The 26,357-nt window shown below is 36.1% G+C and overlaps 1 protein-coding gene across 11 annotated transcripts in view; it reads right to left on the reverse strand.

Moving 5' to 3' along the window:
* The window catches only part of vav2 (vav 2 guanine nucleotide exchange factor), a 320,101-nt gene that overhangs the window by 41,179 nt on the left and 252,565 nt on the right, over positions 1-26,357 (reverse strand). For 7 of the 11 annotated variants that reach the window (XM_038268275.1, XM_038268280.1, XM_038268284.1 and 4 more), the window contains 6 exons: positions 26,248-26,262; positions 24,041-24,139; positions 20,105-20,173; positions 18,503-18,603; positions 4,692-4,791; positions 1,380-1,475 (listed from right to left, as the gene is read on the reverse strand). In XM_038268275.1, the coding sequence (XP_038124203.1) occupies positions 1,380-1,475; positions 4,692-4,791; positions 18,503-18,603; positions 20,105-20,173; positions 24,041-24,139; positions 26,248-26,262 (480 nt within the window). The remainder of the gene's footprint in view (positions 1-1,379; positions 1,476-4,691; positions 4,792-18,502; positions 18,604-20,104; positions 20,174-24,040; positions 24,140-26,247; positions 26,263-26,357) is intronic. The other 4 variants (XM_038268286.1, XM_038268283.1, XM_038268281.1 and 1 more) reach the window with 1 other exon arrangement.

Raw genomic sequence — 26,357 nt, forward strand, 5'->3', positions numbered from 1 at the left:
AAAAGTTGATGATTATTTTAATAATCAATTTATCACGATTAATCTGATTGTTTCAGCCCATTTGACAACAACAATTCCATGATAAAAGGTAATGTTATTTATTTTATCTTCTTTTACATTATCTTATCTTCTTTTACATGTTCAATGTTAAATATTGAATGTTAACGTTAAATGTCATATGTTCTTTGTACTGTATTTATTATTGACCACTTATTGTTACCAGTCTATCACTGTTATCTGTCATGTCCCGCACTTTATGTCAGTCTGTAAATGTCAGTCTTGTATATTTTTAAAGAGAAAACGTAATTTCATTTTCCCTTGAATGTCTTGTGCATATGAAGAAAATGACAATAAAAGCTGACCTGACTTGACTTGACTAATGGCAGAGTCATTTATGGGGGGAGTGCTGGTTAGATTTATAAGGAGGTTATTGGAACTAAATAAACAGAAAAATTAGAAGAAAACATGTTGCTGGCTTGAGACTAAGGTGGATATTCGCAGACAATTTGTCCAATCTAACTAATTTTTTTTGTAAAACAGAATGAGCTAATAAGCTTGTAACTGAAAAGGCTTTAAGGAGTAATTACAGGCAAAGATGGTGGAGTGCTGGCTAAGAACATCTGATTAAGCTGGCTGAATATAAATATAGGATTCACTTTAAGGATTCTTATTTGTTTGCTTTTCCTTCCAATGTGTGAACTACTTGTAGTTTTCTACTACATAAATCCCCAAATGTAAATCTTATAAATGGATTTTAGCTATGAAACATTAACAATTTTAATTTCTATGTGTCCAGCCTTCATTTATAAGGCATTCCTTGACAAATTTGTAAACAATTAAGAAAATGGACAGAAATCTGTTTTATCTGAACCTTTTTATGGCTTTGCTAATTATTAGAATTAGTGTAACAAACATTCCTGATAATAATCAATTCACCATGAACAAGCAGCTGACACACAGGGAAGCTACTGTATAGCAGGTTAAACCTCATGCACCAACTTGAGATGTTATGACAAATCCATTCCTTTTTCTCCTCTAAAGTGGGAATGGTAGCCTTAAGCTTTTCTCTAAAAACTGTAAAATCCAATCTGACCGCTGCTGCTGTACACACAATAAGGCTTCAATCTTTTCAGGGCTGTGCTTGAGGCTGACAGAAGGTGACAATTTGATATTCAAAAGTTGGAATGTAGGCTGTGAAGATTCTCTTCTGTTTTGTCTTCAAAGAGATAGATTTATTTCCTATGTGGGAGTAGAGGATGAAAAAGATGAGGGTCATTTAAGGGCCATCTGTCATCTCACTCATCGAATGTCCATGATCGGATTAAGTTGTGTAAAGCGGACGATGTTGCTGGTCCTTCAGACATGAGAGTTCCACTTACCTTCAGAAGTAGGTGATACTTGAGCACCCTCTGCATGGGAACCACTAAGAGATCCTGCAGCTTGAACTTCCCCTCCTGCACCTTCATGGTACATTCCTGCAGGAGCAACAACATGAGAAGCAGGGTGGTCACCAAGTTGCATAAGAGGGTATTGTGTTTTTTTTTATTTCTTCTACATGCAAGAATACATTTATTGTTCAACAACTAATTGCTGCATTCCAGCAACAAGAGCAGGGCCTGTTTATTTCTTCTGCCATAATGCCAGAAATGGTGACACAATTACTGCGGATGCTGACTGAGAAATTCCTCCAAATAATAAAATCATTTTGATTTAATCTCCATCACAATAAAACACAGAAGTGCTCTTGTTGCCAAATAACAGGTGGTGTTAAAGTTTATCTCCACCTTTGTGTAGTAACAGCAGCTTATCGCTCCTCCCTAACACCGTGTTTAAATAAACTTTAAGAAGATGATTTGAAGTGATACAAAACTGACCCATCTGAGAGGATCTCAGGGTAATCCACCCAGGCTGTGATCACTACCCCATTAATGTTGCCAATAGCACCGAAAGCCCTTTCTTTGCACTGAGAGACTGCTGATGCAACTCTTGCACAACAGTTCTGCTTTCAACTAAAGGATTCAGAGGGTCGTTGAACAAAAACACAGAAAAAAATCACATTTTACAGCCCATGCCAGCACTCTGACACTGGGAAAAATTCAGCTTTTTACAAGCTTTAAGGCTTCAGTGTTTTTTGTATTAAGGTTACATTTGGTATACTCAAACTGAGCACAATGATCTTGAATAACGAATAGCAAAATGAATAATATATAGTATATAAAATAAGGAATATCAAAATGATGAGCATTTTACTATTTCAAAAGCACTTTATTAAGTATTAAATTAAACGAAGTGCTTGAAAAAAGGCTTTGTTCGCTCCCAATTTGTTCCTATTCAAAAAAACTCAACTTTATTGTAGCAATTTAAAATACAACACAGTTAACGAAAGTAGAGAAAGAGGTGAGTTTGTTTCCTAACATGTAAAGATAACTCATTCCACAGTATATATGTGAAACAGAAGAGGCGCTGTCAACTCTCCACTCTTTGTCTTCATATTTGTATATTGGGGGATATTTTAATTCCATTTATTTTTATACAGTATCTTGCAGTGTTTCAGCCATAATTGTGATTGAGGCCTCTTTTTTAGATGAGAAGCAGCCTCACACGAGTGTTCAAACGGGTTTTTTTCATGGTTTACTTTTCCCTTTGCTGGAAAGTTATGATTTTTATCCAAAAGAGTCTAACAGGTCCAACGTTATATCAAAAAATTTCAATTAACCGTTATTGTTAGCATGCCTTTGTTTTATTCTGGGATGAGAAGTTGATCATTTGCTGCTTTTACAGACAACAGTTCAGCTTTCAAAGTCTCCCCCTCACTGCTCACCAACTTGCTGCCATTCCTTAGCAAACTCTGCACTGGTGGCAGTCAGCTACCCTCCTGGGTACTGCCTGACCTTCTAGAACAATTTAAAGGTTTCTTCATGAATTTTGGAGGTCTCGATGTTTGGATAAATGGTTGATAACAGTGGAGTTTCATTAGCTGTAATAGTTCAGCCTGTTAAGCCTAAAATAGCATTAATGACATAAAGTTTCTGTAAAGTTAACGAAACAATGATTTCAAGCACCGCTCCAGTTAAAAGCTGCTTCACTTCCATCAGCAGGACAGTCGCATCAGCTTCAGAGACTCGTTAACATTTTCCCCTGAGCTCATTGAACTGATGCTACCAGGTCATTTTGTGGAGGGCTAAGTGCAAATGAGCTTTTTGTAAGTTCATTTTCATTAACTTTATTAACTTTGCATTCGACTGAATTTCATCTGAAGACTTCTGACCAACCAGACTTAATTCAAACACAACCCCATAAAAGAGGAGAAATATACAGTATGTGAGCAAGAGAAGTTCGGCCCATGTTAAAGTTATTTGGCCATGGCTTTAGATTCATTATAGGGAAAAATGTTTCTGAATTTTAGTTTGATTTTGTTTTTTATCAAGACAACTTGAAATTAATTAACTACGTGATGCATAAAAAGAAGATATACATATTTGCTCCATTAGTGCTTCTTTAATGCAGATGAATTACATAATGCATTAAGAAACACTTTTGCCTTTTGATATTTCCTTCTTTTTTATTATTGCTAAATTGTCTCCTATTCTCTCTACCTGCATACGTTGTATTTAACATTGTTAAAATAGAAAGTAGGCCACAGGATGTTATTTTCTTTTGTTCTGAAGAAAAGAAAACATTTTCATTATTTGCCCTGAAATACGATTCAGTGTGAGGTTGATAACTTTATTTTACATGGTGATCTTTCATATGATCTTATTTAATTTAAAAGTATGTTAACTGACTTCACATCAAAACTATAAGCAAGAAAAGATACAAACTGTGCTATTATGATGCCTGAGCACCCAGTTCACACATAACAGACAATCAGGTTATTTCTTTTACACAGAAAAAGTGTAGCAGGCAGATTCTCCCCTAAGCTAAACCACTACAGCTAAAGTACTTTTATTATGTTTAGTTTTTGTTATTAGTGCAGATAAATCTGTGTCAATGGCACCAAAGGGACAATAGTGGCTTTAGATTTCAAAGGAGGATAATTCAGAGCATGTCTGAGGCTACAAACATCCCCAAACAATTTTGGATTTATTTAATTTAAAATGTAGGTAATCTTAAAACCATTAATGTATCAATATCTAAAGTCCAACTGTTACAGAAACTAATTAAAAAGGCTCAGATGCAGAGAAATTCATAACAATGATTCAATCAGGGGTGTCATTTATGGCCCAGAAAAAAGTAAGAGTGTAAAAAAAAGTAAGAGAGTAAGATTGATTTATTTAGCACATTTTTTAGACAAGTGCTGTTCAATAAGAGGCATAAAATAAAAAAATCAGCAGCTTATAAAATACATTTATAGAGTCATAGAATTACCAATCATCTACATACAGTAGGATCACCCCCTACCGGTTCCAATTATATCTCTATAAATAGTAGGACTACAAAATAAATGATGCAAAATAATTTGTAGAGCTACAATTTAGGGTTTTATGTGTAAGGTAATTTTTCTAAGAATTTCTAATTTAAAAAAAAGTTTGGTCATTGATTCTATCAAAAAACAAACAAAACAAAAACAGAATTATACCTCCTTATTCTGCTTGATAAAAAAAAAAAAAACAGAACTGAATACTAATCAATGAAGTCCTAATGTTGGCCTCAGCCCAGCTGTTCAGCAGAGAGCGCTAAATCTATCTTACCTCCACTTTTATTTTGACATCCTCTCGTGTTGCTATGAGATCATCCAGTGTCTTCTGGGCGTTCTCCATGTGGCTGCAGTACTGACCGTAGATCAGCAACCTGAGAAAGGGACAAATCTTTGCATTAATCCAAACTGTCACAGCTCATCATCCTTTCAGGATTCAGCAGGAAAGGGACACATTAAAGGAGGTATAGTGCATGTACGTTTGACCCTACTGTCAGCCCCGTTCCCATCAAACGGACACAGCACTGACACTGACACACACAATATGGACGCATCTCCAAATAGACGACCCCATAAAGTGGCTGAAATCCATTCATGCTAATGTATACATTTAAAAACAACATTATTTTATGTTCTGATATCTAAAAGGTTCCTTATATTTCTTAGCTAAGCAGACCCTTTATTACACCACTCTGATACTGTAGCGTTTATTAGCAGTAGTGGACAAAGAAAACCTACAGTAACATTTATATACATTCAACGACACTTAAAAAGCAAAAGAAAAGAGGATTCCAAGGTGGTATTTTTTCTGAAATTTGTCTACTTTTTTTTTTCTATAAAAATAAGAAACCTTGATTTTTTTTTTTTTTTTTGCCGGCCTATCTTGAAAACAAGTTGAAATCCGAGACATTCTCAGACGTCTCTGCTGCAGGAATGAATCATAGGAATAAGTTGTTATCTGTGGGTCTGAGCAAATCAACATTTCCTTTAGCAAAAAAAAAAACCTGAACAAAAACTTCCTTTTCTTCTTGTTTTCTCTTTATATATCTGTTATAACCGGTTTAATCACATGGAAGCTTTGGTATGTTCAAAGGTGAGATGCTTACTTTGATAAGCAGGCTCTGTGTAAACGACAGTAATAATTTCCTCTCAATTTTTTTTGCTAATCTTTTCATAAAGCTTCATAGATGAAACTGGTGATACATACTGAGGGCTGATCCTTTAATTTGATCAAAAAGCGGACGCAGAGGTCTGAGAAAGGCTCTATTTGTGACCCTTTCTGTCTGTGCAGCTTGGAAGTTCATTATTTCACCATCCAATCCTTTTGGATTGCAATATTGTCATACCTAAGATAATTCATAAAAGTGAGTACTTATAAATAGGAGCATATTGCTTAATCAGAGGAATCCAAACCCCCTTTAAGAGTTTGTTAAAGTTCTTCCTATGATATTTTCTCTAAATTATATTATATGTTTTTACTTGAAGTATGATTTAAAAAGCTTTATCTTCCAGTGAATATCTTCACCAATTTTACCAATAAACATAATAAAAGTAGTGTTTTAATTATTTCTGTGATTAATTCATATACAACAATAATTTTAGCACATGTTGGAAACTTGCCAGTATGTAGACAGAGAAATGTATTGGCCCCCCTATTAAAATGTGTAAAATCAGGATGTATTAATTTGATTGCAGTAGCATTATCTGACTCTTGAGAATCCAACTTCTGATAAATGAAAACACTTTCAATTGATGCATTGTGTCAAAAGTTTGTTCTTTAATCCGTAGAATAATTAAAAGTTTGCTGTCTTGAACTGATCAGAGTTTGATGAAATGTCTAATGTTAATATTATTCATGTGGTCCATTTTTTCTCGGAAGTAAGCAGAAAACACAGCAGCCCATTTCTTTCATCTAATGACCTAAAAGGCAGCTCTTTTTGCTGCAACACTTATTGAGATCCAGGATCAAATTTTTTCATGGGGGACCCGAGGTTAAAAAAAAGTCTCCAAGGCTCAGAGAGGACTGTGAAAAAATTGTAGCATTTACATATTTAGATGATTAGTAATTATGTCATAAAAACACCACTGGGACCTTAGCTAGAACTGTGAGTTTGGATTTGATATAAAAATTTACACGCTCCTTTTATTTTTGAGTTTACACAAAAAACTGGCAATTAACAATTTTTAATGAAACTGTAAATAACTTAATAAAGTGTGCAGGTTGAGATAAAAATATTAACATAAATGATGTTCCCTGTTAAATCAATTTGTTCCTTTTAGGTGTTTCTTCTTTTGACTGAGTTTTCAGGGTGAAAAAAATACAAGTGCAATGAAAAAAGTCCATCTAAGGCTTTTAAAAACGTCTTTAACAAATATAGCCATGGTCACTCCAGGTTGGGCTTCTCTGTTTCATCTCACAGTTTGATATTTTTAATTAAACTGAAAAATCAAATCAACTACTAACCCAATGCAGCCTGTTAAAATGAAACATATTGGAATATTAAAACTTTAAACAGCTGAGATTTTGGCTGAGATATCTGCAGTTATTCCCTGAGATTAAATTTGCATGTTTGAGATACAATTTGCAGCTTAATAAGAACTAATATGGCTCTTTGGAAATGTCTGTGATGTTTAAGATACAATATCAGAGATAAAAGAGAGATCACTGTCTGAGCTCATAATTAGCTCTGAACTGCTCTGTGATTTCCAGCCTGCAGGCTGTGTGCTGCACATTCACTTTAGGATTAATAACACAGTTTGAGAGGTCAGTTTAAGAGACGTTTACCACCACAGGGAGGACGGATAAATGATTGTGTGAATAAATGTTCTCTGATTAGAAAAGTAAAGCAGGCTGAACTCGAGGCAGCCTTCGACAGGGTGGCATCTTCCTGCCAATGAACTGTAATCACAGATTTTCTGTTATCAGTGTGAGAGGAAAAATATTCGTTTGGTTTCAAGCGGTGCTTCATTAGATATTACAATGGGACACTGACACAGATCTGGGAGGGTTCAGCTGGGAGCCAGTTCAAAGTCATCTTGTCTGGAGGATGCTACAACCCGTGGCACACATTCCTTCTCACAGACTCAGTCAAAGTAGGACACTGGCACGGCTGGCATAATGCTCCGCCCCCAAACCATTTGACAGAGCTGGCAAAACCCAAACTGAAGCTAGAGAGAAGTGAAGGCATGCTGGAGTCTAATCAAGCCCCACATAAGGATGAAAGAGGAAGATCTCTGCAAACTGAAAGTGTAGCAGAAAAATTATAAACACCATATGTTTTAATTTTAAAGTGTCAGATGACTATTAATACTATTTTACTATACATATTAGAGGTAGACCAATACATCAGATGGAGGATATTTTTGACCAATATATGCTTCAACATCATGTGAACCATGTGTATACTGCTTCCTCCATTTGATCAAATCATAATAATCGGCATCTGCCATATGAAACCTGAATCAGTGCATATTTAATTCATACATGGAATGATTTGTTGTGAAACAAACAGGTTAAACGTGTCCCAAATTTGAAGCATAGAGAAACTGGGAACCGCTGACCATTCTACTTTCTATAATCTCCAGATCAGTGGTTTTAAACTTAAATCCTCCATCCCAAATACCTGAATAAAAGGGTGTTTAATCTCTGCTTAAATAAAAGTGGAGGTAAGAGTCCAGAGTTCTCTCTAATTCTCTCTTCTTTTTGACTCAACCTACAGGTAATCTATAGGATTCAGTTCCCACTATCAAGGACGGATTTTGTGGGTCATTGAACCATTATGATTTTTTTTTGGCCTTATGTTTTTCAATCCCTAACATGTTAAAAACCCATTTATTCAATATAAAATGTTGTGCCATGAACTCCAATAAAGTCCCCAGGAGTTTTTTTTTTTGGGGGGGGGGATAAAAATATGGCAGCCCACAGGATCCCAGATCTTCCACCATACTTGACAGAAGGCAAACCGGAATGTTAGCTGCATAAAGGCTCTAGCTTAGTCTCAATAGCTTTGCAAACTTTGCATATTTAGATTTTTGATAGTAGGGTAGGACAGGAAAGCCCATTACTGGCATCTTCCAAGCAGCTGCTTTTCACATACAGTAGATAACTTTCTACTGCTGTTATATAACATACAACAGAAGCAAGTCGAGAGTTTCTAGAAGAACCAAACAAGTTCTGCCTTTAAGAGGTTAAAAATCAACAAAAAAAAAAATCAAGTTTCGCCGTTTTTAACATCTTGACCCAATTTGTTTTTGAGCTACACTTAGATATTTACAAAACATTCAATAAGATTTAATTCAAAATGTTTGTGGTTAAAAAAAGATTACTGCTTGATGTCTCAGCTGCTCCCAAATCACCAAAGCGCAAACTCATAAATGTCAATTTCTGACATGAAAGCATTTAAATATGAATCATTTTAGTTTGGAAAACTCAGTAAAGTGATAGTACTGCAAAATAAAACCATAAATAAAATGATCTAAACTTCTGTTCATTATCATTAAGGGCTTCTCTGGAGCCTGCAGAGGGGATCCAAGATCAGACAATCCCTGAGCTAACAAGGTCCTGATTAAGACAGGATCTACACACGAGGGAGACGGCTCCCTCGGCTCCTGCTCCTCTGAAAGTGATTGAGATTAATGGCTGGCCTTGATCAATGATACGACGGCAGATGGACCATAGACTGTTACACAGACCAAAGACAGAAATCATATAATGAATCATCAGGACTTAATGGAACATGAAGGTCTTATTTTAAGATGTTCCAAGTCGGGAATGTCAAGGAATTATGATTCTGATGTAATAGCACGTCGAGCACAGTGAAACATTACAGTGCTGTGAAAACCAGCTGCTAAATAGATTTCCTCTAATATTTGCTTTATTTTTCTTATCACACTCAAATGTCTCACATCATAAACTGTGTCTTAATGTCAGATAAAGCTAACTTGAGTAAATTTTAAAATGCAGCTTTAAACCAAAATGAATTGCTTCTTAAACCTAAATATCTTCTGTTACACTTTTGGCAGCTATAAATACCTGCAAGCATTTATAATAAATGGCAATTTTTCTTCTTTTCTTATTTTTTCTTTTTTTTTTTTATAGCAAAGGAAAAAAACGATTTGGAAAACTTTGGTCTAAAACCTTCAAGTTTGACAAAAACAAAACTAAAACAAAACAAAACGAGTGGGTAAGGGGATGAATACATTCCAAAATTACTAGAAAAATAAAACCAAAAAAAAAAAACATAATTGAAGATTAAGCGGTGTAGATGGAAACAAGGTTTTTATTTAAAAAGATCCACCACAAAGTGACAAATGACATTACTCCCTCTGCAATAACAAGAAGCTTTTGAATGGAAATTTGAGTTTAATCATGTTCTCATTCAGCTATGGTCAAATGAGCCCATTGTCACAGCTTTTATTTAATCGATTTATTGTTTTTGCAGCTGTTGGCAGCTGTTTACAAGCTCCAAGGTACTTATTGAATGATTTTCTCTGAGCCCCCTAATAGTTAGAATTCAATACCTGCGTATACAGAAAATAATCATGCAGGGAATTTAGAGAAGAACACATCCTTTAGTCGGATGCTGTCCTCTTTCTTTAAACCAGGCACTTAAACAAAAGCTCTAATGGCGAATGAACACGGCAGCTTGCATCCTTATTTTCTCAGTCATTCAGCTGTGATTACTGCAGCTAACAGATCATTGTTTTCTGGTCTCTGCTCAGGATTTGCAAAGAAAATTACAAATAGAAGTCATGAAGTACAAATCTATATTTGAAGGTGGAACATATTGCTTCCTTGCAGGATGCAAGGTGTAATAGTGAGAAAGCATAAAATAGTCTAGATATAGTGTCTTTATTTTGGATTTAGGCTGATTTCTTGGAAATTTTTAGAAGTCTAGTGGACCTTATCTTATCAGAATTTTGATCTTTACTTAAGCCAAGAGACTTGGGGGAAAAAAACCCAAAACAGATAAATTGGTTGTTGTGCCAACAAATGCAACGTAGTAAATAAAGAACTTTAGTGGATCCAGTGGATCCTTAGCCACAACAGAACCAGCATCAACCCTCTATGCATCTAATAGTTTAAAGAATTGTGCAAAAAAATAGTGTAAAAACTTATAAGATCTTAAAGCATGGGCTAAAAAATGCTATTGTTATGAAAACTGCTGAAATGTCAGCAACTGACTGATATTAGCTGTACTTACTCTCCTATGTGCTTGGAAGTACAATACCAATTAAAATCTCCACACTTTCTGGGTTACATCATCATTAGGTTTGGTAAAATAAAAATAAAACGGTGATACATAACTTAAAGTGAATTAATGTGTCCTGATTTTGTAGACTGCTGTACTACCATATTTAATTTTAAAAACAACACATGGTGAACAAAATGGTGTACAAGTAAAGTATAAGGTTAAAAAAAAGGTCAACCCTAAAATGAAAATAAAAAAAATGTAATGTCAGACTTCTGATTGATAAAAGCCAAACAATAGAAATGACTTTAATAGTGAGATCTGGAAACCACAACTAAGGAAGATTCTCTTTTATACTGATATATTTTCTTTTTTTTTACATAATAAAAAAATGACTATTTAACATCCACTGTCACAATATAATACTTTTCTAGGTCTAAATGAAGATCTGTTCAGTTTCTATAAAATCAATGTCCAATCCTCATGCTAAATAAAATGCTAATTTTATTCCCAGAGGTGTATCATGCCAGGGGCTGAGGTGATCAAAACATTTAAAATCAACACTTTAAACAGTTAACTGTTTGTTTGTCTTTTTCCCCTGACGGTAAGGTAAAACTGATCCCAAAAAGAAATCGAATTCCCTCATTCACTGTAGGTGGAAGAATACTACCAACATGTCTAGGGCCGAGAGCAGAGAGCAGACAGTAAGAAACTGAAAGATGTTAACAAAAGGTGTCATCGTGGTATTGAGTTAGGGCTCTTTCTGCTGTTGACCTGGAAGAGCATCTCTATGCAATTAAAAACAGACTGCAAACATTTAACTTTTATTAAAACAGGGCAAAAAAAGAAACCTTTTCTCATGTCTGACTAACGACAATCCAGGACTTTAGGAAGAGTGAACATTTTATAGCTGAGTATAAAACTAATTCAAAAGGAATACAGAACAAAGGGGATGTTTGGCTAAGACATCATACAGACACTCTAAAGCAAGGAGGTGGAAGTGTCATGGTTTGGGCACGCTTTGCTCAAGCACGACTTTGCCATCTCCTCATCACAAAATCCAACAGGAAATCTGACAAGTATAAGAGAGCGCCTCATAAAAATAAAACATGGCGTAAGTGATGGGATATAATATCTCACAAGATACACTATATTGCCAAAAGTATTTGCTCACCCATCCAAATTATTGGAATCAGGTGTTCCAATCACTTCCATGGCCACAGGTGTATAAATTCAAGCACCTAGGCATGCAGACTGTTTTTACAAACATTTGTGAAAGAATGGGTCGCTCTCAGGAGCTCAGTGAATTCCAGCGTGGAACTGTGATAGGATGCCACCTGTGCAACAAATCCAGTCGTGAAATTTCCTCGCTCCTAAATATTCCACAGTCAACTGTCAGCTGTATTATAAGAAAATGGAAGTGTTTGGGAACGACAGCAACTCAGCCACGAAGTGGTAGGCCACGTAAACTGACGGAGCGGGGTCAGCGGATGCTGACGCGCATAGTGCGAAGAGGTCGCCAACTTTCTGCAGAGTCAATCACTACAGACCTCCAAACTTCATGTGGCCTTCAGATTAGCTCAAGAACAGTGCGCAGAGAGCTTCATGGAATGGGTTTCCATGGTCGAGCAGCTGCATCCAAGCCATACATCACCAAGTGCAATGCAAAGCGTCGGATGCGGTGGTGTAAAGCACGCCGCCACTGGACTCTAGAGCAGTGGAGACGCGTTCTCTGGAGTGACGAATCGCGCTTCTCCATCTGGCAATCTGATGGACGGGTCTGGGTTTGGCGGTTGCCAGGAGAACGGTACTTGTCTGACTGCATTGTGCCAAGTGTAAAGTTTGTTGGAGGGGGGATTATGGTGTGGGGTTGTTTTTCAGGAGCTGGGCTTGGCCCCTTAGTTCCAGTGAAAGGAACTCTGAATGCTTCAGCATCCCAAGACATTTTGGACAATTCCATGCTCCCAACTTTGTGGGAACAGTTTGGAGCTGGCCCCTTCCTCTTCCAACATGACTGTGCACCAGTGCACAAAGCAAGGTCCATAAAGACATGGATGACAGAGTCTGGTGTGGATGAACTTGACTGGCCTGCACAGAGTCCTGACCTCAACCCGATAGAACACCTTTGGGATGAATTAGAGCGGAGACTGAGAGCCAGGCCTTCTCGTCCAACATCAGTGTGCAACCTCACAAATGCGCTTCTGGAAGAATGGTCAAAAATTCCCATAAACACACTCCTAAACCTTGTGGACAGCCTTCCCAGAAGAGTTGAAGCTGTTCTAGCTGCAAAGGGTGGACCGACGTCATATTGAACCCTATGGATTAGGAACGGGATGTCACTTAAGCTCATATGTGAGTCAAGGCAGGTGAGCAAATACTTTTGGCAATATAGTGTATACTTTACTTCTTGATATTAAAGAAGCTTTAAGTTTTGAATTATTTTAGATTTTTAATGCTTTCAGAACTTGTTTATCTGCTGTAGATGTCTTTTTTTAGTTCATCTCTCCGTTAAAAAAAGATCTAAAAAAAGGTTTAAAAACTTAAGAATAAATATTCACCAAGAGGACATTAAAAGGTTAAAGAAAGTCTGCCTGGTTGGACATCAGATCTATAGGAAAAAGGGATCAATCTCCAACTACCCCAGTTCAAATATGTGCTTTTTTCTTTAAATATTTCAGCGAATGTTAATCATCTCCTTCACTGCAGTGAGAATAGCCAGAAATCAGACAGGAATTATATGAAAGGATTAGAAGATAAAAGAGGCATTGTATGTTTTGGGAGGACAATAATAATAATAAAGCCTGGATCTAAAATTCAGTTGGCAAATGTTCTTAAGTGCCTTTAGAACTCTTACAGCCGTCCAGTTGGCAATATTAGTCTGCATGGCATTGAGGCAAAATAAAGAAGAAAGAGCAGAAGCAAAGGAGCTAACGAGTTTGAGTTTCCCTTTGGGTTTGGACAAACGGTTGAATCTTCTCCTCTTTTGTGTGGATTGGTAACTTCCACATCCTGCCGTGGGGGTCTCTTCTTTAACGAGAACGCCGCTGTGCATCTTATTTCACTAGAAACACTATTTTTGGGGCAATTGTGCCCTAAGTTTCCGCCTTCGCCTTTGCAGAGTGCAGCAAGCTGAGTCAGGCGACTGAGGAATTCTCTGAGCTAACCAGAAGTGACAGGCTGTGGAGCCAGCTAATATTCTCCGACACATGGCATTGGGACCCCCTCACCTCCACTCAACATATCCAGCAAACAGCGATGGGTGGAGAACATAGAGCACAGGCCCTCTCTAAAGAGGCTCACAGTGCCTCAATGATTAGGCCCCGCCTGGATATCTGGGAGCCAGATTACTCCGGAAATGAGTTGGGGAATGTTGCAAATGACTTTATCAACAAGAGGCTATTTAGATGCCCATTTAGTTTATGGAGTCTCCTCTGAGTGCACTTTTCCTTTCAGGCTCACTCTGGCTGTTTAAAAGCTAGGAAGATGAACCAGTGACATTTTCAGCATGGCTGCTGGTTCAATGACAAACACACAAAAAGGCCTTTTCATCTTTCGCACCAACGTGAGAAAAAAAGATACAAGCACATTGTTGTAAAGGTCACAGCGACTTACAAGCACAGATAACCAAATTAATTATGCCAGACCCCATCCTGGGGAAAACGGCCGAGATGCCGGAGGAGAGGGTTACTGAATGAGTCTAAATCCCACGGTTACGGCTGTTTATCACCACAAAGACACAAATGCAGTAGTGGCTTGAAATGAGGAAGGTATGTATGTCAATCACCTGCAGGTGGTAAAAGACCAGGATGGTGAGCATCTGCAAATCAACTGAATAATTTTCTTTAAATAACCCTGCATCACATTTCAGAGAATGTCACTGAAAGGTAAATGGTAACAATCATCGGTGTGTCATCGGTAAATTTGTTTATGAATGGAGGCGAAATGTTAAGTTGCTTTCAACGCATATGAATTCGGCAAAGCCTTTATTACAGATGAAAATCCAAACAGAATGAGCTCTAATAATATATAACAAATGAGCATCAATCTGCGAGGTAAATAGAAAAACCGACGAAAAGTATCCATGCTTGGTTTAAAACATTTTGTTTAGAACCATGTTTGAGACAAGCTACTTCACATACTGCAAATATAAAAAAGTATGTTTTTTTTACTTCTTTTTCAGCACTGATTGTCCCTCAGCAAGAAATTTGTCCTCTGCAATTACAACATAATCTTTTTTTGTTCAGGAATAGTAATAGTCTAAGTCTTAAGCCTGCAAACTTTGCAATCACTTCAAGAAGAATGCGAACCACTAGACAACCTCCAGTTCCAGTACTGCCACTGATAACCTAATTTTGAGTTGCAGTAACTTTAAATTCAAATAAGGGATAAATAGAAAGCTTTACTTTCATTTTACAGACAGTGCAATGCTTTTTTATATAGCAGCATCTCTAGCAGCATCTTTATTACTGAAATTGAGCATTAAAGGCACACTAAGCCTCTAAATAAAAAGTCAACTCCAAAAGTTGTCAAAACTAATATAACCTACAATTTAAAGATAGAAATACTAACAAATAAATTATGCTACAAATTACACCTGCCTCAGTTTTTTTTAATAGATTTGAATTTTTGTCACTCTATATAACACTTCAGGTTTTCACAACTAAAAACTGTTATTTGAATAAAAATAAAGGATGTTTTTTTGTCTATGATTACATTTAACTTTTTCTTAAATATATGGTTTTATGCATTACAGAAAAAAAAAAAAAAACGTATTTCATTGCAATATATTTGTTAGATTTTAAAGATTTTTCCATGTCCTCTTTGTTTGTAATTAAAGAATCATATCATACATAATTTAGGGAGTTAAGCACTTCATTTATCTGTTTGTCTTGATTTATTTTTAAAAAATACCACAAAAATAGGGCTATACATGCATGCATGCATATAACCAACAACTCTCTGGAAAACACTAAAGTCAAGCTAACTATTTAGCTTCCCAACATTCAGGCTCTGCTGACCGTGAAACTTTAGTAGGGAGTAAAAGTAAAAGATTTAGAAGGTGAAGAGGTGTGTTAAGCCATTAGGAAAAAGCTTCAAACTCACGTTTTGATTTATGAAAATAATGAATTCAATGTCTTTTCAAAAGCTTTTTTTGTTTTACTGCAGGGCATATCGCTTTACACATCATTAATTTAAGTAATTGCATTTAACCTATAGAAGCTGATTTCCATAACAATAAGCTGTTGTATGGTGATTCTCAAAAATAAAGGTAGACATTTTCACATACAGTGTGCCAAGTTTGGCAGCCATATATATCAGGGTCACCCAGGTCTGGCTCTAGATCCGATGTGATGTTGAGGAATGATGGCTTCCCTTTGAGCTCCTCTCAGTGGGGAACATGTTTCTCCACGTTAAAGGATAAAGGAACTTTCTCACCAGCGTCATCCAGCCTTTTCACTAGTTCTTTTGTCTTTGTTCTGATATCTTCCACACATTGGCACCAAAACACATTTAGCTCTGAGACACATAATCTTTCTTCTTCCTGAGGTTTCCCATACATATGTCAATTTGAACAGATCAACCTGACATCTGCAAATTGTACCCAGGCGTGAATGAAACTTGTGAAGATCCACAATTCTTCTTCTTCCCATCTGAACTGTTTTTATTTCTACGTAAACCCAAAGGTTTTCCCCCTTTTGGCTAAAATTTTGTGAAATCATTTCCTTAAAGACTCCAAAACCTTCATTGTTGGGGCTTTCTGAAATCATGGTAATTATTTGTTGTTGTTTTTTTCTCAGCTTTTTGTTGTCATTAGACTGTCACAACTACAGAGCAACGAAATGTTTTCTCTGCATTGAACCCATCCCCTTGGGGAGCAGTGGGCTGCCACTGTGCTGTGACCAGGGAGCAGTGTGGGGTTAAGGGTCTTTTGCTCAGGGACCCATAGTGACACTCCATGGGGGAGGGCTTTGAACTCAGAACCTCAGGAATCCAAGCTCTATGCACTAACCGCTAGGCCGCCACTCCTGGATTTAGACTTCAGAATTTACAGAAAGCAATACTGTCTTATTTTCTCATTTAGTAAAATTTAGTATTTGCCATCTGACCTTATTTTATGGCTGCATGTACAGCCACACAGATGTGGTAACAAATATTATTTTTCATATAGGGTTTCATTTACAGAATAATTTCATTATTTGGAATTTATTTATCACCATTGCACTTTATTTTAAAATTAGTGTGCACATTCTGGTTTACCCTGTTCTGTTCTGACTCTGTTTAATTTATACTTTGTTTCAGTTGCTCTGGTCCCTTTGCTGAGGAACCAGCAGGATCGTACAACATCAATGCTATGGGGGGGAAATGGCATTTTGCTTAATTTAGTTTAGTTAGGTTTGTGTTTGTTTTGCCCCATGTATTTCTTTTGTGGACTGATCAGCCACTATTTAAGTTTCTCTTTGTTTCAATAAGGGAGGTCAGTTTGTTTGAGTCAGTTCTGTTACTGGTTATTTGAGTAGGTTTTGTTCCTTTGACCTCATTTTTGGATCCATTTTATCTTTTTTGGGTTAAATAAAACAACCCTGTTTTTTTTTAAAATACACCTGTGCCTGACTGTCCTTACTGCTGGGTCGTTCAAACCTCATTTAGGTAATATTTAGACTTATCTGGTGTCTGAAATGGAAAAAACAAAAACATTTGGATGTGTTTCCATAGAAATGAATATTTAGTTTTAAACTATAGTGAATGAATGGTAGGTTTTACACATGGTGTGCTCAACTTCTTAAAGGTATCTGCATGAGCTTATAATCATGGATAACATCTGATAAAATAATTTTAGGCTAGAAGGATCAACACAGGAAAAAAAGGATTTATAATCACTACAGAGAAACATAACTACTTGTGTCTGCAACATCAGGCAGGGCAGTGTGTGACTCACTTCTGCAGTAATGGCTGCATTGTTCAAGGAGGCTCCCTTTTTCCAGGGTTGCATATAGCACCAAGACCGAAGCCAGAAACTATTATCACCATCATTACCAAGGAAGCCGTTGCACTCAGAGCCAGGGAGGAAAATCACTGCTCCCCTTTAGGGGTGCAAATCATCCACACGTTTCTCTATAGCAGGGCAACATGGGGAAAAAATGGAAATTCCTAAAGATTTCCTTTAAACTACCTTGTTTGTTCCCACCTCTGAAGAAATATCACGTAATCAAATCATTTTCATTATACTCAATGAAAATGAACTTTCAAAATGTCTAAGGAATAAAAAAAAAATGTTTTAGTTAATATGTTGCATATAGCAGATGCAGGGTAGACTTTTGTTCCAAGTTAATACATCTTTTTTTTCTACTTGCCTTTATGTAGATAGTGATATTAATTTAACATTTAATCAAGACTGAGCTGATCTGTTTAATGTTGTCAGTCCTCCTATGTGAAAGCAAACAATTCCTTATCTATACCCAAGAAACAGTAAATTACAACCAAAAAATGCTAAAATGTAAAAGCACTAGCAGCAAAAATGTAACTAAAATCAAAATAAATGAAGAAAATGTGATAAAAGAGGAGCAAAGAAACATGAGTGACAGTCTAATGTGATCCTGAGTGCAGTTAGTCCGTCTGCCTCTGCTGAATACAGACAATTGGCCTCATGCTCTCTCAGCTTATTTCCCCACAAAACTTAATTTTTAATTTTTTTTGTGACTTATTCTTTGTGCACTAATCCCATCAACAGGCTGCTTGATCTGTGGATGCTCCTCTTAATGCAGTCTCATACAGAGGAAAGGATAGTGAAGGCGTCCATCTTTGTGCTCTAACTGGATTTTAGCGTTCTGGTTACTGGGGCACAAAAGAAAATGACACAAGGTCAAAAGCTTGGCGAGGATTATGGGAGACCTACCTTTCCTTAAATTCGAGGAAGATCTTTCCAAGGCCACTTCCTCCGCTGACCATGCTCAGGTCAATGGCTCTCAGAAGGGCAAAGTGGACTCTGATTATATCCTACGGAAAAACACAATAAAAATGGAATAAGTAGACATATCTGTTTCACAAACAGGATGAATTCACAATAAGTAGTTCAATATTCAAAATCCATATTTGACAAGATATTTCACATGTTTATATAAAGAACACTTCTGTTCATTAATTTAAAAAACAATTTAAATTAATAACAACTAATCTTATACACTTCTATTAAATATGTAAAAAGAAATAAATGTAACATTGATTTTTTTTTCATTTGTTTTGTCAAAAAGTGATATCTTATTATATATTGTATTGGCTGGAAGTTATATTGTAAATTGCGCAACAGACCATCTTTTATACTTTGTTTTGTGTTTGGAGAAAGGAGCACCTATTATAAGCTTTGTGTTCTTTGTGTTCCTTTTCACTCATGTAAACAACATACAATGTGAAGCTATTCATGAAATAATCTTAAAAAAAAAGAAAATGACTGAAATACAAATAAATTAAATGGAAATATTGAGCATTATGTTCATTTTTGGGAGCTGGGGAATGCAGCACCTTTTGTCGAATTAACATCTGTTGCTATTTTTCTGAAATTACATCAAATTAAGCGATCAAAGCAACAAATCTATGGATAATTTCACATTGTTGCAGGAAGTTTTTGACTAAAATTGAAATAAGAAATATTAGGAGTTACAGGTTTATCACAATCTGACATTAACCACTGTAATGAATTACAGGTACAGACACTACATGCAGACAAGAGGTTAACTCATATTTTTATATAAGGAGGACATAGTTTCCAGCACCAGTAGTCAAGGTTGTTGTTGTTCCAGATAAAATGTCACCACTCCCTCATGCTTTAAAAAAAAAAAAAAAAAAAAAAAAAAAATATATATATATATATATATATATATATATATATATATATATATATATATATATATATATATATATATATATATATATATATATATATATATATATATATATATTATTTTTCCATGGTTTGTAATATATGGCATATCCACAGTAAGCAGTTGGCTTGAAATCTGAGAATTTGTCGACTAATTCGGTCATTTCTGAGAATCTTTGGAACAACAAGTAATGACCCCTTTTCTAAACCCATGATCTAGAAATAAAAGCTGATTCAGGTTAAATAAGGAAGATGGAGAAAACCCACTCCAACCATTTTGCTGTTAGGATTCTATTACTTCTCACTGCTGGAAAACAACACAAACATGATTTTTCCATCACCTAGGCCAGCTCAAGTAGAAATAAAATTAATTATTTATAACAATGCATAACAAAACATGAAATCTTCCATTTTTCCTGATGATGTGTTGAAAACAAATACTTGTAAGCTATAAAACTAGGAATTTTGCATCCATAAAATATCAGGGTAAATTACGGAAACTATAAAATGTCATGTAATTCAAACAGCTATCCATATACACGCCGAATTATTCACCTGGTCTGAGACACATGCAGACATGCTTTAAGGACATGTTTTTTCTTTGCTTGACCGCTTACTCACCTCCAGGTTGACAAAAATAGCCTCCATTTCTTGTGAACTCAAGACAAGCTTCAGAGGGATCATATAATTCTTGAAGAAAAAAAGAGAAAAACAAATCAAAAATTGCTTTAAACATGAGAAGAATTTTTCTTTTTGCATTTTTGCATTTACAATTCTTTATTTGAAGGAGCCCAACTGGAGGTCTAAGCATAGATCAATATTACAATATATGGTAAAATAAAACATTGGGCATCATACATCAAGCCATTAACTAAATGCAAAAAACCCTTAATTTTGCTGGAAATATGCAGAGATGCTGTGCTGTTGCAGGAGAAAACCTGCACAACTTTACTTTATGGCTGCCACATTTCATCATCTTAATGATAACAAATAGATCAACTAAAAAGCAACATAAAAAAACGACAGCCTTTATGAACCCAAACTCAATTAAGCTTTACGACTCCTTTGGTCATGAGAGGCACATTTGTTCTCATTCACTCTCACGTTGGTCTAATGTGGGGAAACACAGGATGCACATTTGCTTTAATGAAATTAGCGGAGCGGATGATTTGTGGCGCTCAGAAGAAATCTGGAGACGATGAAAGTGATGCGTTAGCAGTGCCGCTCTCAACAAGGCTTATTATTACACGGAGAGGACAGGAACGCCTGTGTGAACATGTTCTTTGAAGATCTGTAATATAACCGTGACTGGAATAACCCACTTTCAATCTGAAAAACTCACATGGAAAAGAAAAAGACAATTAAAAGAATTTTATTGATACAATTACTTTAGTGTATGGTGCTCAGACCTCGTCAGGAAACATAGCGCTGAATTTTGTTTAATATGCATGAACAGGAGGAAAGAACAGGGATATTTCCTCAGGCGTGAAACTGGTGGAGAAGTGCAGATAGATGAAGTTGGTCAGTCTGTAGACTATTGGTTGGCGAGACGGTATGCTTGAGCTTTATACAGGGATCAAGTGGGCTCCATTAGCTGATACTAGTGCTTTACTCAGGGAACTGAAAGATGGAAGACCAGCTAGGATAAGACAGGTTGCAAAAACCAGTACACGATGAGCAAACATGAAGCAACAGTGGAGAGGAAAATCTCCCCATTGGGAAGAAACTTCTGGCAGAACCAGGCTCTACATGGCAGTCTTCTGAGACAGGGAATGCAGTAAGAGTCCGGGAGGAATGAAACTCTGAAGCTTAGCTACGATAGTGAAAGGGGGGCTGAAGGTGGGTTGAAACCGGGTAATCTGAATTTAGGTCAGATATTGCGCATCCACTGCCTGCGCTTTGGGTAGCAGATGGAGTTGTGGACTGGAGACCTTAAAGATGAAGTCTGGATGCTGATTGGGCTTTTGTGGAGGTGTGGTTAAAAGCTGATTAGCTGGTGTCGAGGTGGACAGGGGGCGAATAATCAGTTTATTCAGTTGAACCTCTGCCTAGGCTCCATTTATCTGGAAAAACAGCTTTTTTTACTCTATACAGTAGATAAAAAAAAAAAAAAACTCACTGATACCCCTTTAACATTTCACCTGCATACAATTAGATCTAACAAAAGCAGCCCTGTTTTGAGGTCTATTTAGATTATTGATGAACAGAGCAAGGAAGACAGCAGACAGGTCATAGAAAGAGGTTATCTAGATTATAAAACAATATACCAATCTTTGAACATCTCATTAGGTCTGCTAAATACAGAATTTTAAAACAAAAAGCTTATGGCATCACTGCAGATCTTCTTAGTCATATGTTCAGCCATACTGACATGTCATGTAAGCTGAGAATTACAAAAGACATGAAATACAAAAATACCAGGAAGAGAAATCTGTTGGAGGCCATGAAAGACTTGATGTTGGAGGTAAACCTTCTATCAAAAGGGCGACCTTAAACATGCAACCAATCTTGCTACAAAATGATTAGAACTGAGTACATCTATTTCCTAAAGCTGTCCAACCAAAGTTCAGACCTATTGTCAAATAAAACACCGTGGAAACACCAGTCAGTTGATGTTCACATTCATTTTTTGTACAATCTTATTAAGTTTCAGTTTTCTAAGAAGAATAAGCAACAATTTTATCTCCCAAAGACCTTCAGCTGAGCTACCTCCAAAGACGCTTATTCAAAGTTCTGTTCTGACTCACTGAGGCTGAATGATGCTTTTTAATAGTATTAAACATGCACCCATTTTCCTTGAAATTCAAAAATCTGCTCAACTTCCAGTTGATTCATCATGTAAACTCTTTATGAAATGGCCAAATGGCAAAAAAAGATGATGAGTAATGATTCAGTTTACAAGGCCATGTATAATCAGCTTGTGTCCTTGCATTATAATAATATTGAATAGAAATCCATCTATTGCTTTGGTAACGCTTATCACCTGTAATGTTGCACTCATTGCTACAGGGATAACCATCCCCCTGTGGGCTCAGCCAATAATAACTGTATTGATTGGTTCCCCTGACATTTGTGCTCCTGAATGAATCTGCCAATTTGTGACATTTCCATGCTGACATACAGCTAAGGGGCATCAGGAACTGGTAACAAGTAGGCAGCAAACAGAAACTCTGATCAACAGACCTTTTCATGTACTCTTGATGGCCGTAATCATCAACCTAACTCAGGGCTTGTATTCTATTTTTTAACCTTCTTTTTTTCAAGAATAAATGGTGTTGAAACATTAAGCTTAACCAATATTTGTGGCACTGATTCCTGTTGTTTATTATTTGCTATCTATGAGTCTCACTGTTAATCGAAATTTCAATCAGGATTTTCTGTCCCATTTTAAAATTTAAGACTATTTTTCATTAAGATTAAATTTAACATAAACTACACAAGATCAATATAATATATACTTTAAATACCAACCCCAGTCCTACTGATGTTTCATGTGTTAGAACTGTGTTCTTTACTTGTATGGCCATAGGTGCGTGTTCACTGATTCATTAGTCTATTTACAGTAGCAATGCCTTGAGATCATGCAAGTTGCATGCTTTGGCTGTTCCCTCTGTTTGCTATCCATTGTAAAACTAATCCATTGGTTTGTTAACATGCATTTATTTTTAATTTACAATTGAAATTTGTTTTCATTGAAATTAATTATATAAATGGAGGAAGAGAAAGCAATTTCTTTCTGAAGAATAAGCCCTAAAAAATGCAGCACATAGCATTAAAATATTCATTATCGTTACTGGTTGTTTAAATAAAATGTGATGCACTTAACATGCCTTTATTGGTTGATCTCTTTTAACTTAAAAAAAAATTTAAATAAAATCACTACAGCTGTTGGTTTTCTTAAGCAGCTGTTGGCTGCTTAACATTTAGACTAAGATGGCCATGTCAGCTTATTTAGAAAACACATTTCAGTAGAAAGACAAGTGAAAGTGCTTTACGTGAGAAAATAAAGGCCAAGAAACATATATTGCAGTGGAACAAAAATAAACTTAATGAACGCATCAGAATTGGGTTCTGGGTCAATACAATCACAAAAATAAAAAATGGCATCTATAACAAACTTTCCTAAACCTTAATCTTAATTAAAAAAAAAAAAAAAGGGGGGAAGTGTCCCTAAAAGCCAAAGGTAGGACGAAACAACTCTACTTAGTCTGCAAGAAAAGATATTTAAATTTTAAGCCAGATTCATGCTGAAATATTGCTGATAGCAATATGTCATATTGCATCTTTCAGGGATATATTGAAGTTTTAGTAGAAGAGAACAATAAATATGCATTTGAGCCTGGGGTAAAATTTTGACCATGTCAGTGGCGAAGAACTTCTGTTTTACTCAAACTTGTACACCCAGTTCTTGCTTCTAGCTAACTTTCTAGGTTATTTATTGCATAAGCATCTTAAATTAGTCATTTAAAATCTCCAAATGAATATTACATCAACGTATGAAACAGAACTTCTGAGTCAAGATTGAACTCTCAGGTGAATATTAACAGATTAACTCACCTTCTCAATGTCTTCTAGTGTCTTATAGTACTTGGCTTCAGTCTCCTGGATCTCTACTAAGCAGCAATTCCTCTTGTCATCTTCTGTCATGCCCATTTTCTACAAAATACAAAAGATGATAATGAATACATTTTTAAAAAGTTATAGAAAAAGATTAATGAATTTTGGTGGTTTTAGTTACGTTATTCTGGGGTTTTTAGCAGTTTTGTGAGCAATGTTAATGTCAGTTTTTACATTTTCAGAATTTTGGTGCCAACATGACGTAATGTTGCAATGCATATCTCACATAAGAAAATAAACTGTTAAATTTAAAAAGAATAGATATAAATCATACAACCATGAAAAGCTCACTTTTGTCGACTTCTTGTTTTGGAGCTCAATCTGACGGAGCAGGAGCCCCAGTCAGAAGGCAGCAAGATTAAGTTCTGCTGGGATTACCTTCCCTACTCCTCATATCATTTCTTTCACCCAAAATACTGCAAACAAGTCAGGTCCATTATAATTTACTTAGATATAAGTATGCTTTGAATGGAGCCTGTCAAGGAAAATTGAGGAAGAAAAAATATCCCTCCTGTTGCCTGCAAGTTCTGTGGCTATTGATTTTACATGTTTTCTTCGTTTTGAGACGACTGCATAGACTGTCGGCGTTCCTGCTGTATTAATCTGTGCAGACCCGTGCAGACATCTCTTCTCCCTCTGAAAATCCAAATATGTTTACCTGTGAACTGACCCGCGCTCAAATGTCTGTTACTAAAACTGCAGAAATTTAAAATGATGTGGCCTCAATCAAATTTAGGTCTAATAAATTGCTTTGTGTGGTGATAAGTATTTAAATTTTGATTTAAGTTTGGTTGGCTCATTAGAAGATGATCTAAAAGACACACACACACAAAAATGTTTATATGTTTTTTCGCTAGGGCTGAAACAATCAGTCGGATTAATCCTAATTAATCGATTATTGAAATAATCTGCAACTACTTTAGAGAAAAGACTAAAACATGCCTTTAGCTGAATTTGCAACCCACTTAGAGATGTAATTAAAATAAAATTGTGAAAATATATAAACATTTGCATTTAAGATGAAAAACTTTACAAATCTTTACAGAAATTCTACTGTGGCAAAGTTTTAGTTTCATATGGTTTAATTCGGTAAAAAGTCTTTCTTAGGGAACATTTGGCTGCCCGATTAATAATCGATTTCTTGAAAGAACAACTAACAAATGAATCAATTTCATAAATATTCATTAGCTGCAGCCCTAGTTGTCGCACTTGATTTACACACACAATAGAAATTGCACCTGCTTTAAAGATCAGTTTTGTGCATACTAATAAGTATGCAAGTGTTTCAGTATCAAACCTTATGAAGATCCAAAAATATATTTTTTGAAATGCCCAATGAACTGCTGGACTGGATATGATTTATTGTTAACTTTGAGGAAAAGCTTAGAAAGATATTAGTTTATTGAAGTTAATTCCTGCATTGTAAAGGTCTTTCATCACATTTGGAAATTAATTAACAATCCAATTTCCATGCAATTGGTTAGAAAAAATGTAAATAAATAATTAACACTGCACTAATAAGCGAAACAAGATACATCCATGCTTGTGTTTAAAAAATTAAGATCAGTGAAGGAAAACTAACTGGTGTTCACTTACAGCTTAGCCAACAGCTCTTTAAAGTCCATACAATATTGGAACGGAAACATACAGATTTCATGTGAATACATTTTAATATGGCGCACACTTGAATCAGCTAAACTAAAGAGGAAGATAAAGAAGAAGCAAAGAAGCCATCTGGACCAGATTTGGCCATTAAAAAAAAAAGAAAAAAGCTGGATCGAACAATGTTAAAAACTAAAAAGACAGTCCACTCAAGGCTTCAGTCCAAAATGTAATTAGAAGAAAAAAAGAGGCAGGGCACAGAGCCAGTACGACAAACTTTGTCTCCCTCTTTGTTGTGGCAGTGGGTGTTTTGCTCGCTGACATCAGTTAACACCGCAGTCAGTGAGCTGAAGTCACAAGCCCTGAGTCAGACTTTCAACCAGATGGGGTCTCCCCCGCCACCATGCATGGGTCACTAAGCCTAATCGGCAGGTCATTCTCATGGGATGATGTGTGTTCGAAATGAAGGGATGAGGAGAAGTTAGCTTAATGGGAGGGCTCATGGAGGGGTGGGGGATATGAATCACAGGCACAGCATCACTCACCTGCATGTATCTGATCTGCAGCATGAGGAAGGGGCAAAGCAAGTGAAAAGTTTATATAACCAAGTGTGAAATAGACAATAAATGGTAGAGAACTGTCGTCAATGCAAACG

This window comes from Cyprinodon tularosa, unplaced genomic scaffold (assembly GCF_016077235.1).
Source record: "Cyprinodon tularosa strain WSP-4 unplaced genomic scaffold, ASM1607723v1 ctg7, whole genome shotgun sequence".
Lineage (NCBI taxonomy): Eukaryota > Metazoa > Chordata > Actinopteri > Cyprinodontiformes > Cyprinodontidae > Cyprinodon > Cyprinodon tularosa.